The sequence below is a fragment of the Aythya marila genome (assembly GCF_965140915.1).
Source record: "Aythya marila genome assembly, chromosome: 2".
In the NCBI taxonomy this organism is placed as follows: domain Eukaryota; kingdom Metazoa; phylum Chordata; class Aves; order Anseriformes; family Anatidae; genus Aythya; species Aythya marila.
The window spans coordinates 17875357-17890662 of NC_139043.1; the positions used below are offsets into that span (position 1 = coordinate 17875357).

A 15306-nucleotide genomic window follows, 5' to 3' on the forward strand; every position below is an offset into this window, starting at 1 on the left:
CTTTTTTCTAGTTGTTCCCTGCAAGCTGCTGTTAAGTGGCACAATTACCAGTACAAATTAAGGAAGGTTAACAATTATCTAAATGCTGTCTGACGTGAAGGAAAGCCTCTTCTGCCTCAAAAACACCTGTCCTGACCCGCAGACGAGGCTCTGTTATTGCCACCACAGAAAACAAAAGATAGAGCAAGATGATTGAGGAAACGCAGACCCAGAACCGAGGGAAAACTTATCTCTGGTCTCCGGTGGTCCCTTATCAGGCACAGACACGCGGCTCATGGAGCAGCACAGGGAATCACTCCCGGATCCCAGCTCCCTGCGCACAAAGGCACTGGCTGGGCTCTGGGGGCAGAGCACAGGGATGAGGGGCTGGGGGGGGGGGGAACCAAATCCTGTCCCTGCATCCTTCATCTGTGACAAACCCGGTGCTCTCTCTGGCCTGTTTGGCTGCATTTTGCCCTGAGCTGCCTCCTTCCCCCACCAGTGCCGCCTGGGGCATGTGGGCAAAGCCCTCCAGAGACCCAGCAGCAAGAGCAGGATCTGGCCCCTGCTCTCCCCTTGGGTGGGTGGCTCTGGGGCACGTGTGTGCCTTGCTACTGCCATCAAAGCCACACACAGCCACAGCCGTCCTGCACCAGGGGCTCTGCATTTCCCCCGTGATGTTCTGTTTTATCTATTTATTTATTTATTTTTGAGATTTCAGTATTTGTATCTCGGGTTCAACATCAGCCAAGCTCCTAGCTAGCTCCCAACTTCTGCCAGAAATCAGCAAGGAATTATGTGCTGAAAGCCTTTGGTGAATTTTTAGAAGACTCGAAGAGGCCAGAAAAAGACTCTTGTTTACAAAATAAATCCACCTTGAAAAGCTGCGGAACAAGAGAATTCCTATCTGCAGCCACGGCGGCATCTCAGCAGCTCTCTGTCAGCACCCAGCCCCAGGGGACACCCTCGCTGTCACTGCCTGTTTCTTCACGGAAACCTCACAGCCCACCTCACGCTTTGGGGACGAAAGGGGCTGGCTACAGGGGCGGGATGCGACAGCCTTGCCCTGGAGCACGGAGGGGGGTGCAGCGCTCTCCCTGTAGTAACAACTCCCTGTAGTAACGTCCCCTCCCTGCAGTGACATCTCCAGAGAAGGAGCTGCTGCTTGCACAGACGCCTTCCCTCAGTGCCCCGCTCTTCTGCAACGCATCCTCAGCATGCCACGGCCACAAACCCACTTCGCCAGCCTGACCCCAGTCCCAGCCGCCGGGGATTTCCATCCCTGTGGCACCCCAGTACGTGAGCGAGCTGCGGAAAATTGCGGCTTTGCTTGGCAGGCAGGCTCCGGGCAAGATGAGCTTGTGAGAGGGGCTCAAAAATCAGGGCTCGGGTGCCTCCTGCCTGAAAGGCGCTTCGTTTGTCCTGGCCGTCAGGAACAAAGCGGTGACCATGACAGACACACAGGACATGGGGGCGGTGGGAGAGCTGTGCTCCACACCGAGAGGTTTATCACATGCAATGCCTTCACACGCACCCCTGGATAAATCGTGAGGTGACGGGCCAGGGCTGTGACAGGCCAGGGCCACGCTCACACCACACCACACCACACACTGCCCTCACAAACCCGCTTCCACCACATCCCTGATGGACAGACATGGCAGGGGAAAGCGGAGAGGAGCGGGTGCCTTCCTCCTGCAGCCCCTCAGCCAGGCACCTGGCCCTCTGGCCCCTCACATCCCCACCGGGTGTCAGTGCCAGGCTGTGGGGTGCTGGCTGTGGCCCCAAGGCTAATCGAGGCAATGCGATTTCTTTTCCAGAAACCTCACCTCTCTGAGGGCATTTCAAGTGTTTTACTCTGAATAAACGGGGTTGAGTGGAAATCCGGCACATTTCGTGCCTCCCAGCCCTGCCACCCCAGCACCGCTCCTCTAGCCTGGAAAGTGCAATTTGCATCAAAACAACAACAACAAAAAATGCAAAGAAGGGAAAGTCTCGCATATTTAGGCAAGGGAACCGATAACGCTATTTTGAAGGGTCTTTTTTGGATGCAGAAAATAGCTCGGTTATGTGAAACAGGCTTTCACAAAGCAGGTTAACGAAAATTGCTCAAGAAACCCTATTCTTTGATTTCACAGATTCACAGACCCCATGTTTCACAGCGTTCAGGGAAAATGTTTCCTACACCCTGTCCAGACACATCACAAGGATCACTGGACTCATCGACTGTGTACCGGTGGATATCATTTACCCAACTATTTATTCTGGTATTTTTCAGACGTTGTGACAGCACCAGACTTGTATATCAAAAGCACCCAGCTGGATATTGCCGCCCCTAAACGAAGAGGATTACAAAGATCCACCCCAGTGGTTACTGGGATCAGTCTGTTCCCAAAAGGTGACAAAACCTGGTTTTTGTTTTCCCCGCAGCCTCGATTCACAAAGCAGCCTTTTGTCTCTCTCGGTAATTGGCACGCACTGATTTTTAGGCAATTTCTCAGCAATTCAGATTCCCACTAAGAGCTCTCAGCACCCCGCGTTATTTCCCAGTCCCGCTGTAATTGCCGCTGTGCTTTTTGTCTGCTCCTTGGCGTTTTATTTAAGGTGGCCCCAGGTGGGGACCTGGGGCTTCCCCACGCGTGGGCAGGCCCCGTGCCCCAGCTTGCCCAGGCAGGAATCAACTCACCCCCAGTGAAAAATGAACAAAAACCGGCTATTGAAACAATTCGGGGATCATTTTTATTCCTTGAGTCTGAAAAAAAAAAAAAAAAACCCACCACAATATAAATCCTGCAGACGCTTCTGCCAAATTTTCCAGGTTTTATGTCCTCACGCAGGTAAGGGGAGAGAGGTGGCAAATGGCCGCTGGGCGCTCGCACTTATAGGATGCTTATTGAGATTTTGGAATTTTGGCCGCTAAATGGGGTGGTCCCGGTCTCTTGTGCCCTCCCTGAAGGGATGCCCCAGCCACCCCTGTGCTCGGCATCGCCATGTCTGAGAGGAGCAGACCCGGTCCCAGCCCCTACCAAGCAAAATGGACAAAAAAGGACGGAGGGAAGTTGCGAAGGTGGCTGACAAATGCCACGCTCGACAGCCCCAACACACGGAGGAATTATTTTAAATTAGAAAGGGTGTGTGAGGCTGCACCGACCACCACCGCCACGGGGCTGCGAGGGCTTTACATCGTTTAGGAAAGCGATCCCTGTCCCTAATAGAAACTGCCTGCAGCTGGCAAAATACAGGGGCTGCTCGCATCTCTGATGCTTCAAGATAAAATGAAACGATGCCTTTAATCACTGGATGAGACCATACCGGGTAGAAAAGGAGGGCGGCTATTACCTGTTTTAATTGCATACTTCAGGGTTGTCCTGCAGTTCAATAAAATTTCTTCCAAGGTTTGTGGCTGGTCTGCCAGTTCCCAGTTATATTCTTGGAGCAGCTCGTTTGGGTAGTGGAAATCAATAACTTTTGTCGATCTATCAAAACTTTTCACCACATACTGAAGTAAAATGTCCACAACGTCTTGGAGGAAAGACATCGTTGTTATTTCTCCATTGCATGCTGGCAGAAGGTCTGGGAACGGAGAAAGGAAAAGTTAACTTCGTTTTATGACCTTACACACAGATACTGGGCACAGGCTTCTCACTTTTATGCCTGGGAAATCTTTTCTCTGTGTTCAGTAAAAGTGGATTTTATTTTTATTTAGTAAGCAATTTGGTAAGATCATATTTTAAGGAACGTTTTCAGAGATTTAGTTAGATTTTCATTTCCTACTAAAACAGCAATTTTTCCTGCAGTATATTTCAGACCAATTTTTATGACTATGAAAGAGAGCAGGTAAACAAGAAAAAAAAGTGAAAATGATCAGAAAAAAAAAAAAAAAAAAAAAAAAAAAAAGGAAAAACAAGGACTGGAAAATAAATGTTACAAGAAGCACTCGAAAACCTGTCATTTGCCTTGCAAAAATAAAAGACCTTCCTCGCGAGTGCCCAGCGTAAGGCTTGGCAGGGAACTTGTTGATAACCAAACGCCTTTTTCGGGGGCGATGCCGGGCAGCCCAGCAGCACGCACCCGGTACCGCTCAACGGGGTTGAGCGGTGCCCTCAAAGCCCTGCTTGGGGCAGCTGAGGGTACCCGGGGGCTGCAGCACAAGCGAAAAGGGGAAAGACAAAAATAAATACCCCCAGCTGAAGTCAAGCGGTGCGAGCCTGCTTCTCCCTCCTCGCCGCCACCCTTAATCGCATCCCAGGCGCTCCAACGGGAAGGTCGCTGCTGTCGCTGCCCCGTATAAAAAAGCGACCTGCAGGCTCCAGCACGCCGGGGGGCTAATTTATTTTATGCTGCTTTTTTTATTTATTTTTTTAATTTTCATTTTTTTTCGGGATTTTTTTTTTCTTTATTTCTAGCGGGTTTGGCGGGGCTCGGGGCCGGGGCTGGGCGCTCCACGGAGCCTCCTCGCCCCGTCGGGTCCCCCCGGCCGCGGCACTTCCCCGCTCGCAGCATCCTTTTTTTTGGGGACTTTTTCGGTCTTTTTCAGAGCCGCGCCGCCGCCCCGGGAGCTCCGTTACCTGTTGAGTGCAGGAAGGCGTAATTCACGTCGGCTTTCTGGCAGCCGCAGGGTTTTTTGTCGCAGGTGCAGACCGGCCGCGGCTCCGCTGCCCCGGGGGCTGCCTTGGCGCCGGTTTCCACGGGTTTCTCGGCGTCCCCGTAGAGCAAAGCTTGACAGCGACACGGACACACACGGGCTCAGCACCGCGGCCCCAGCCCCCGGTCCCGTCTTCTCCCCCCCCCCCTTCCAATTCCCCGGCTCGAGGGGCGCATCCCGCGGCCGCCCCCAGCCCCCCTGCCGCCGGGGGCCGCCCTGCCCTTACCGCACAGCTTGTTCCCCAGGCCTCCTGTCAACTTCTGCGCCGCTTGGCACCAGGCTCTCGCTGCAAGACAAAACGCGGCCGACAGCCGTGGGGACGGGGGGCTACGAGCCCGGCACCCGCCTCTCCTTCCCCGGGACCCCCCACCCACCCCCTACCTCGGAGCCCCGGTGGCCGCCGTCGGGGCCGCCCGGTGCCCCCCTACCTGTGCCGGGGCTCTCGGCCGCCGCGGAGCCCTCGTCGGCCCCGAAGGGCCAGAAGCCGGAGCCGGGGCTGGCCATGGCGCAGGGGATGGGAAGGGAAGCGGAGCGGCGAGCTGCAAGCCCCGGCGGTCCGAGCGGGTGTGCCTGGGGAGGGTGAGCTGAGTGTGTGCTCGTGGAAATGTGCGTGCAAAATGTGTGCGGCTGCGCCGGGCGGCGGAGGGGCGGGGGCGCCCCGGGCACGCGTGGGTGGGAGCAGCGCCCGTGGGCGCCCCCGGGGCCGCGCCGCGGAGCTGCCGCCGCGATCGTGACCCGCAGGCGCCGCCCGCTGCCGCCCCCCGGCTCGCAGCGAGGGGGGAAGCCGCGGAGCCCCCACCCCGGGGCTGGCACCGACGGCACGGGGGAGAGCAGCCCGACGGCGGCTGTGTCCCCCTCCCACCCCCTCGCAGCGGGCTGTGCCGAGCAAAAGAGGGGAAGGTTTTATTTACCCGTCCCGATTTGACTCTGAGACCCCCCCCTGGAGCTTCGGGGGAGGCTTCCCCTATGGCGTGAGATGGAAAGCGCTGAGAAATTGCCCCCCCTTTTTCCTCTCCCCATCGGCAGGGCTGCGAGCAGGGCGTTGCCAGGGCGGGGAGGGGGCTGCCCCACCGGGGGCCCCGTCGGGCCGGGCTACGGGTGGCGGTGTCCCCGCTGCTCCCCTCTCCTGGTGTTCCCTCTCCTGGCGGAGCTGTCGGCAGCCCCGAGGGCTCCCCGGGCCTCCCTGCGCCCTGGGGAGGCTGCACCGGGGGAAGGAGGAGAAGCCCTGCTCCCCTCGCCTCCCCGACGTCGATTTTGGAGGCACCCGGAGCTCCCCTGGGGGCTGCAGGAGCCGTGCCCACCGTGGCTGCTTTTCCTCCCACAGATTTCGAGTGTTGAGCCCACAGATTTTGAGCCCTGATCCCAGGAGGAAGGCAGGGGAGGCTGTACCAGGCCAATATGGTGCCCTGCAGCGAGCCCTCGTCACCCAGAGCCCACAGCCAAGCCCTGGGGGCTGCCACAGCTGAGGGCATCTCTGAGGGCATCGGCTTTAGGGAGATGGAGAAGGGCACTTGGGCTTCCCATGGCAAGAGGCCACTGTGAGGTCTTCCCCACCTCGCCCTGTTGTTCCCCAGTCCCCTATTTCGTCACTTCTGGGTGGAATTCAGACACAGCCAACCACATCACACTGCCTTGTGCCTTTTTATTTACGGTTTTAATAATACATGAGAAAGCAACTTTAAAATAGATTTCAAAATTTAAACAATTTATCACAAATTTTACATTGCAGCAAAGTTTAACCCAGTGCCGTGGCCTCATAGCTTCTTCGAGACTGGGAAGGAATTGCTACCTGTCCCTGGGGCAAGGTCAAGTGTCTGGGTGGGGGAAAACAAAAACCCAATCTCTGTGACTTGCTGCTGCTAATTGTAATATTCAGGAGAGCTAAGCAAGAGAGCAGGATCAGGCCTTTATACGGGCTTCATGAAATTTGCCTTCTCTTGTTTTGCAGCTGGGAACGTGCAATTATGAATCCTGAAAGGAAGCACAGCAATTATCTGCGTGGTTTCTGTGAAATAAGGTCTTTTGAATAAGGAATCGGGGGAAATTTTGAACGCAGTGGCTATTGCTTTTATTTCTATTTAATTTCTAGTGGAACTGATTAAGAATGATCATTACATTTAGGCAGCAATCAACCAGAGAGCGTCTTTCTATTTCTTTCTTGGCACCCCAGAGATTAAGATTCCTAAAAAATCTAATGCAAAGCAGAACAAAGCAACACGATTTAGAAGTTCATCGTTTAGTCACAAAGCACAGAGGCAGAGGACAGGGCTGGATATACTTCCCATAAATAGATGTCTCCAACATAAAAATTATACACACAATATTGACCTTTAAAACTGGCTACTGGCTTTACAGTTAAGTCAATAATGAAATAAACTGCTATAGTATGCTATCCAATTAATCAATTCATTTGTTTCATTACAGGGATACCACATTACAGTTCATCCTCAAATTTAGGCATTGTAAACCTAAAATAAACAGAAATTCCCCTATGGTGTTCTTGTAATTTTTTATTCCTGTAAAACCATTTATTAGAAAAAATAACTAAGGTTTTCTGAAGGTGCATATGGAAATTTGAATGCTTAACTTGGAAACTGTAAAATAAATGATCTATTTTAATTGGGTAAGACTGATGAAATGCACAAAGGAAAGTGATATGCACTGAGAAAAGTAACCTAGATTTAAGCTGCTTATGTTTAGTAATTTTAAGATGTAGCAGTAGTATCTGAAGAAAAACCTGTTTTTTAATTATTTTTTAAAGTATATGGTACGTGACTGACAGTGTCCCTTTGCAACGGTGATGGGCTGTAAACTACAGTAATTCGTATTCACATGAACACACACGTAAACTTGAAACATCGCAGATTAAAAAAAAAAAAGGATGCTCATGGTATAAAATGATAAAAAAGATTATGCTAATAAAAGCCAAATGGCAGCAGCAACAGCAGCAGCAGCAGCTAGAACTGCTGGATAAGGCGCCGGCGCTGCGAGGTCTTCCGCAGCAGTCTTCTGTAGTCATAGGGATTATCTTCGGGTTTACTCTCTTCCAGGGGGCTTTCGGCAACCCTTGACCTAGAGATTAAGCACAGAAGTGTTTCAGAAATTAAAATAAAAACATTTACCTTGGCAAACATTCCTAATCGACTGCTTAACCTCCACCTCAGGACAGGAAAAAAGAAAAAAAGAAAAAAAAATCAACCGACTTTGCAAGGCCTCATCTCCCCGTGCTGCATCAAGCAGGCACCTTAGAACAAACACATTATCCGGAGAGCAGACGAACACAGGAGAACAACATGTTCTTCTACGAAGGGGACATAATAAAAGGACATAAAAACACTGAGAACACGTGGGTGCTTTGCAGCAGTTTTTGCCTACTGGCTTTGAACCAGTTTTTCAGCTGGTGTAGGTTTGTCTGGCCTGTGTTTAACCTGCCTGTTGAGCTCATTGTAAGTGTCCATTTCGTCTTATTATTATTATTTTTTTTTTTTCAGATGGCAAGCCAGCTTGGGAAGCCAACTCTGACAGGCTGGAATGGTGGCCTAACACCAGGTGTTGCCATGAAGTCAGATTAAAAATAAAACTCAGCTATTTATTAAGGAGATTAGTCTGAAATAACTACACAAATATATACTACAACTGTGCCGCACCGCTGGTCCTACACCAGTGTTAAAGGTAGACAGCCAAAAAAACTTTCAATGATTCATTTCTCCAGATCTAATTGACTGCATAGTTTTTACATCCAGGTGGCCCCATTCAAGAGATACTGAAGTGCAGAAATGTGTATCAATTGAATTTAAGACAAAGATAAATCTGCCCTCAAAAGGAGTGTAAATTTAAGAGTTACACTGATTTTTTTTTTTTTTTTTTTTTTTCCATTTTGGCTATTTAGGATGTAATCAGACAGCATGCAGCACAAGGTCTGAATTTCCTTTCAGTGAGCTCAGTGGCAAAATTCTCATTCATCTTACCAGACCTCATACAATTCTGCAGCTTTCTAAACAAAGGGTTAAAGATTGGAGTAATTAACAACCCCAGAAATGCAACATTTTCCAAGAGATGTGAACTGTGCGGTAATTCCCTGATATTACTATTAGGTTTAATTCCATGCCTTCACAACACCTTTCTAAAACTAATTGAGATGCCACATGAAAAATGCCAAAAAGTGAAATAAGTAACAGGCACAAAATGCTCTACAAACATTTTTGCTGATATGTGTTCAAATCTCAGTAATCATCTTAGACTTGGTGTTTTCCTTAGGCTTTTACTTAGATCATTTCCAGGTTTTTCTTATATATATGAAGACAGAAGGAGATATATAAATATATATAACTGTGTATATGCGATGTGTGCCTGTGTATTGATGAAACAATACGAATTTCCTTTGCCCAGCAGAGGTCACCCTCTATGAAGTCTATGTGGGAAGAGAAGAGGTAGAGCAGACCTTCCCTTCAGAGTTTTTTCCTGACTGTCCACCTTGGTGGTGCCCACCACAGGCTGTAAACACACATGGTGCTCCAGGAGAGCAGGAGGAGGCAGTCAAGCAGGTGTCTTACCCGCAGAAAGCAGGCAGAAAATTCGGCACACATCTAACCTGCTTAAAGCTGGACTGAGTCAGAAATAAACTCCTAGATTCTGCTATAGTTGAATTCAATTTTAGATCAAAGATTTACAGCAGGAGCTCTGTCCATCTCATCTGGAGTTTGGGAAGCCAAAACTGGCAGGCCGAAGACAAATCATGCTACTGTTTGTCAAGTTTTCAGCTCCACATATTCCATGCTAATTTGGCAAGATTCCATGAATTAAAAAATAGATTTATGTCTAATGTGAAAGTGTAATTTTATTTATTTATTTTTAATTTGCAGACAGGTATATATGCATATGCATTTTTTCTCAGTGAGTATATACAACCTTTATTTTTCCTTTTATTACTTTGTATGACTTACCGTTCAGTAGCTCTTAAAGTTGAAATCCTGCGCTCAGCTGGATGTCTCTTCTTTTTTGTGATAGAGCTGCTGTCCTTTGAGGTGGAATCAGGAGATGAAATTTCATGGTAATAGACATCTAAGTCTAGCACTTTGCTCAGACTGTCAATAAATAAATAAATACTCCAAGTTAACAACTTGACTTTTCAACATTAGATTCAACATTAAAAGTAACACAAACAAATACCATTTTTGGTTGTTTATGTGTTGAGGGTCTAAGGAAAAAAATATATAAACACAAGAAATCTGTCTTTGGAATGTGGCTGCTGTGTGATGCAGATATGTAGAATTTTGCAATGCTAAAGACTTTTAGATGTTTATAAAGCAAACATATATAACTGAAAGAGCATGGCTTTGCCACTATACTCAGTAGAGAGGTATCTTTATGGTACAGTTCACCTGGCCTATTTTAGATTTTTCCTTTAGGAAGATATCAATAATTTTCCTAAAGATGCCTTTTTTTAGTAATCAATTGCCTTTTTTTTAGAAATCAAGTAACTCCTTGATTTCTGTTGGTGTGCTTGACTAATACAGAGTCAGCACATGAAAGTAGATGCAGTCATGAAACTGTTTAACTAGATTTAAGATGAGTGAAACCAAACTGAGGCCAGATGGAAGAAACACTAGATGATGATGATGATGATTGTTTGCTAAACATAAGATGACTGTAGATGTGGATTATTTTCAAGACCCAAATGGTATCAGAAGAGCTGTAACTTAGAACTGACTTGGATATTAAGTGAGCCCTTGAAGTAGTGGCACAATCAAGGACAATTTAAACTGTGGTTTAATGATGCTAGATGCAGTGAGCACATCTTATGGGCATGTAATATCATGTCAGCTTCATTGAAGATACGTGTTTTTAGATATGGAGCTTGATTCTGCAACCTCAGCCAAGGATAGCACTAACAGCCCATTCATACAGTGCTCAAGTATCTTGCATCTATGAGGAGGCCAACATAGCATTACACAGGGTCACTGGGGAACAGCAAAAAGCTTATGTATAGAAACACAAACAATAAAGAGCTAAGATATAAGTCAGAAGCTGTGCACAACATCTACAGCACACGTGAGGATCTAAAATACAGGAAGGCAGAATATATGATTCTATGATTCCATATGTATTGCTTCGTTTATTTCTACAGAAATCTATCAAAACAGGTTAGTTACACTGAAGAAAGGTTTCTGGCTGACATTTCAATATCTACTCTTTGCCTGTTATTAATGTATTACTGTTATATCTTACTGTTTCCATTTTTATCATCTATTTCCAAACAGTCATATATTTTTAGGAGAGAAAATTAACAGCCTTTGTATTTTTGCTACCAAAAAAAGAAGTGGTTGCTCATTTACTTTGACTGGAATTTTAAGCACCTTCAATTATTTTCTGTGTCAGAACTATCTTTGATGTGGACCTTATCTTAACTTATTATTGTGCTTGTGTTGCCATGGTAAAGGGCCATGCTGCAGTAAAACTGAACAACTGAATTCCATAATGGATTTTTGTTGCTGAAAATTGCATGTTTAACTTTGTATATGATGCCCTTCCTGTGAATCACCAAATCACCATGCTTTTTTTAATGCTTTATTTTCCTAGTTGAAGTGCAGCTAGGAACTATTTCTAGAGAATTAAAATGACAATAGTGAAATAATGAAAAAATTACCTTTCTTTTCTTGGTTTCCGTTTTTCATCTTGCATTGATTTCTAAAAAAAAAAGCACAAAATTATTTAAAAAATACTGTAAGGAAATTTTATGCAAAGATATGACTCATCAACATGCTAGGTAGGAAAGTGTTGCATATTTTTTTGTTTAATGAAAATACAGAGAACTTAATTTGTTGAGCCACAGAGAAGTGTGCTGGCAAATTCTCTTTTCAGACTCTGTGACTATACATGTCACTGGGAATGTGTTGAAATGCTGTGGAAAAAAAAAAAAAAGCTAAAGTAATTGCGATTAGAACAACAATAATAAAAAGTAAAACTTCCATGTATCTGTAGCTGTTTTAATGACGTTCACGACACTATCTCCCTGAAGCAGGTTTACCTGGATGCCATGAGAATTTCCATGTATACAGGCAACACGGAGGGAGAAGGCATAATCCTGTTCTCATTAATGCCAATCCAGCGTCACAAGTTTTAGTAGGATAAAATTGACAAAGGCCCATTTAATAAAAAGTATGCTGGGTGGCAAAATCATCTTTAGGATATGAGACATCCAGAAATGCAGAGGAGGGAGACTGATAAGGAATGTGAGTAATTTCTTATCTCTCATAGATTTCTGTTCTTACACTCAGGAGGAGTATTATGTTGCAGCATCTAAAGCGCGACGTAAGCAGTATTTTTAAGTGCAGATGGTCTTAAATTTGGTATTATTTTGGCCTTGATTATGTTTCTCTCAAACCAGTGAACACTTACTAGAATTTATGCATTGTAACACTGTAAGGCCATGAGAAACAGGAATCCTGGTGGACATGCACCTCAGTCTGCAGGCAGATGTGCAAGACATATAATTTCAAAATGACAGACTGATTTAAAGTAATAACCACCCAAATAAGCTTTTAGTGGCTTATATGAACAAAGGCCTGTTGTCAGGCTTCATTTACACCAGTGTACCACTTTAGTTCATTTGATGTGCATAAAGATGAGTGAGAACGGAAGCTGTCTAATCAACATCTATAATGTGGTGTGAGAGAAATACCTGTTTTTGCAGAAGGGGACCATAAACAAAGGATTTTTTTTTTTTTTTAAATGCATTCATAGTGCATTCCATAATCTGGGTAATCTGGGCTTGATAATGTGTGAATAGCAGTTGATCACAAGATTTTTTGTAAGACAGAAAAGCCATGAAAGCTGGGAAAAAATGACTACTCTCCAGTATTCTAAGTCAGAGGTCAATGACTTTTCCAATGTTCAAGAACAGAACTGATAGGTCCATTTTATAAATTTCAGTGTAGTATAAATTTATTCTGACTCTCCCCTACCAGTGAATTTCATGTCAGGAAGACAGGCTTCTCTTTTTCGCACCCTCACGAAAAATACAACTAAAATCAAAGTTAATAATATTTAATACCTTGCAAAACTGCTGTTAAAAAATCCCCAATATCACTGCAGTTTTTGTCTGCACTGATGTGATGTCCGTTTTCTGCTATGGAGATGGCCATGTAACAAATTTGTGTTCATAAAATACAGTGTTCCTGCCTGCATAGTCTCAACTTTCTAAATATGCATTTGCCTTGGAATTACACATCTCCTCAGACATTTCCCAATACAGAATTCAGTGTCATGCCTTTCACTTCAGTCCTTTATCTTACCAATCTTGTTTTCACAAAACAAATCTCATTCTTAAGTGCCAATGTATTTTTAAGGATTTCGTTTCTTTTCAGAATATCATTGTTCCCAAGCTGTGTTATTCCAAAGCCCTCATAATAAAATATAGCGGTATTTGTCTTTTTTGGTATGCCAGACACAACTCTCCCTAAAGGCCCTTGTGACACCTTCTGTTGAAAGGAGAAGCAATTGCTACGGTTAGTTTATTAGCTGGGCTCTCACCGGCTGCTAAAATAGGTCACTAAGATACAGGCACCTCGAGCAAATGACATTAATTGCTTTTTTTGTTTGAACTGCTTTTTGAGCTGCTTTTACATTTTCTCTCATTATGCTTACTTTCTTGCTCTTTCTCTCTCTCTCTCTTTTTTCCTTTTCTTTTTTCTTTTTTTTTTCTATATATTTAAGGGCACTGAAGTCAAGAAAGGAAAGCAGACCTTGGTATCTGAACTTGGACCTCTATATATAGAGGCACTCAAATCCATTAGTCTCCTGAGCTGTTTGTATTTGCCAATTCCTTCATAATCACAATCTGACACATTTGTAAAGGAAGTCACAGTGTGCATACTAATACAGCCTATTTTAATATTTGCTCTCTCTGCAAGATTGAGCACTAATTTAGACACTCAAAATAGTTCTCCAAATGAACCTGTTTTTCTCCCATGACTTACAAAGAAACTACGGAGAGTAGGCATTTCCTCTAGGTACTGAAAGTGCAAATGTTGCTTATGCATATAATGAATGTACATATGGTTGGGTACAAAAGTAAAAATTGGCCTGATGTAGGGTCCCAAGCTGGGTAACTCTGAATTTTAATAATTTCAAATCTAGTTTGAAATTGGATGTTTATGGCTTGCTTCCTTTCAGAAAGGCACAGCTTTTATGCTGTATCAGAAAGGAATACAGGAATCAGGCAATTAGAGAGTATGTTTAGGTGGGAATTATCTAGCAGTTTTAGCCCACAAAAACTTGCTAAACTCACATGTATTAGAGTGTAGTAGGTGGAGTCTTCTGGATTGTTTAATGTCTTGGGCTTCCGTGGCCTCCTTGGGGGTCTCTGCTTTGGGCGAGAGTCTTCAACTTTGGCTGCAACTACGGAAAAGAAGAAAAATGTAAGGCTTATTTCTTCATGAAATGGGAGGTTTTTACACAAAGAGAATTTCACTGGAGAGCAAAAAAATCCATTTAGCCAATTTACTGCTTGCAGTCACTCAAGAAAGCAACAGTTTTGGGCATTCCCATATCCAGACTGGAAAGGAGAATGGGTTTATTTATTTGATTCCTGACTACCCACATGGACTTACGTAATGAGTCACCCATTAAGGTGTCAAATTTGGGGACCAGCATTAGATCTCTTCTCTACCTGATTCAAAGGTTGTTTCTCTATATTATTATGATGTAGATTCTCCCCTGATGAGGCTGTTCTTTTTCAAGCCAAATGACATACCGTTGGGCAACACAGCATGACCATGCCCATAGCATCCAGAGCAATCCAGTTTAGATCCTCTGGTTTAGATGTAGTCAACTCATGGTCTCTACTTCTACAAAAACTTTCCACAAACATACAAGGAATGTATTAATTCTAATGGAAACAAACCCAAGATTTTCAAACAAAATGGAACTGCTGCCTTCTGGTAATCTGCAGGCTCTAGGTTTGACACTGACTTGTGGGCTATGTAAGAGTCCGTCAAAGAAACATCTCTGCACTCATCAATGATGACAGTGTGAGGGTGGAATAAAGATCTAGGTTCAATAAATTACTGAAATGCATTCTGCTCATCTACTCCTCTTTCACATGAAATGACTTTGACTCCATAACCCAGGTGTGCTAATTACATATGATTGGGTCTTAGAGGGAAGAATGTACTTCGTTCTCTCATGGCCACCAGAGACTCTTTCACACTATAAAAATAAAACCTCTCCCATATACATCAGACATCTTTTTAATTATAGAGGTAGCATGATCATTTAAAATGAGAAACAGTCGGTAATACATCAGTGTTGACTCCTGCAAAATTAGCTGTGTAAGTTTTTTTAAATGTGTGATAAATAGAGGCTTGTAAAGGTCATGGATATACAGAGGAGCCAGAATGAATAATGTTAATTTAAAATGTAGTTGGATAATGATTACATTTATTGTTTTAGTTTCTTATCTAGAATGCAGACTGCTTCTCATGTAATGAATGAACGAGTACCTTTTAAAATTTTGCACTTTAGAGAACGATGGTGTTTTTCTAAGTCAGGGCACAGATAATTCATGCTAAACAATGAAATTTAGATGCAATACATTCGTTTCACTAACCTGTATTAAATATAAATTACATTCTTTCATTTGAGTAGGTATGGAAGGCCTGATTGTGCTCTATGTGTGCTGTTGG

General features: G+C 44.9%; 2 protein-coding genes across 2 annotated transcripts in view; both read right to left on the reverse strand.

Annotated features, from left to right (window-relative positions):
* Positions 1 to 5125, reverse strand: part of GAD2 (glutamate decarboxylase 2) — a gene marked incomplete at both ends in the record, with an annotated part of 35203 nt that extends 30078 nt beyond the window's left edge. Inside the window, 4 exons of the mRNA XM_082754850.1 lie at positions 3316 to 3549; positions 4545 to 4694; positions 4848 to 4907; positions 5050 to 5125. Coding sequence (XP_082610976.1) covers positions 3316 to 3549; positions 4545 to 4694; positions 4848 to 4907; positions 5050 to 5125 — 520 coding nt within the window. The remainder of the gene's footprint in view (positions 1 to 3315; positions 3550 to 4544; positions 4695 to 4847; positions 4908 to 5049) is intronic.
* A 2453-nt stretch (positions 5126 to 7578) lies between these two features.
* The window catches only part of LOC309875222 (myosin-IIIa-like), a gene marked incomplete at both ends in the record, with an annotated part of 58144 nt that continues 50416 nt past the window's right edge, over positions 7579 to 15306 (reverse strand). Inside the window, 4 exons of the mRNA XM_082754370.1 lie at positions 7579 to 7693; positions 9565 to 9705; positions 11268 to 11308; positions 13911 to 14020. Of these exons, the coding sequence (XP_082610496.1) occupies positions 7579 to 7693; positions 9565 to 9705; positions 11268 to 11308; positions 13911 to 14020 (407 nt within the window). The remainder of the gene's footprint in view (positions 7694 to 9564; positions 9706 to 11267; positions 11309 to 13910; positions 14021 to 15306) is intronic.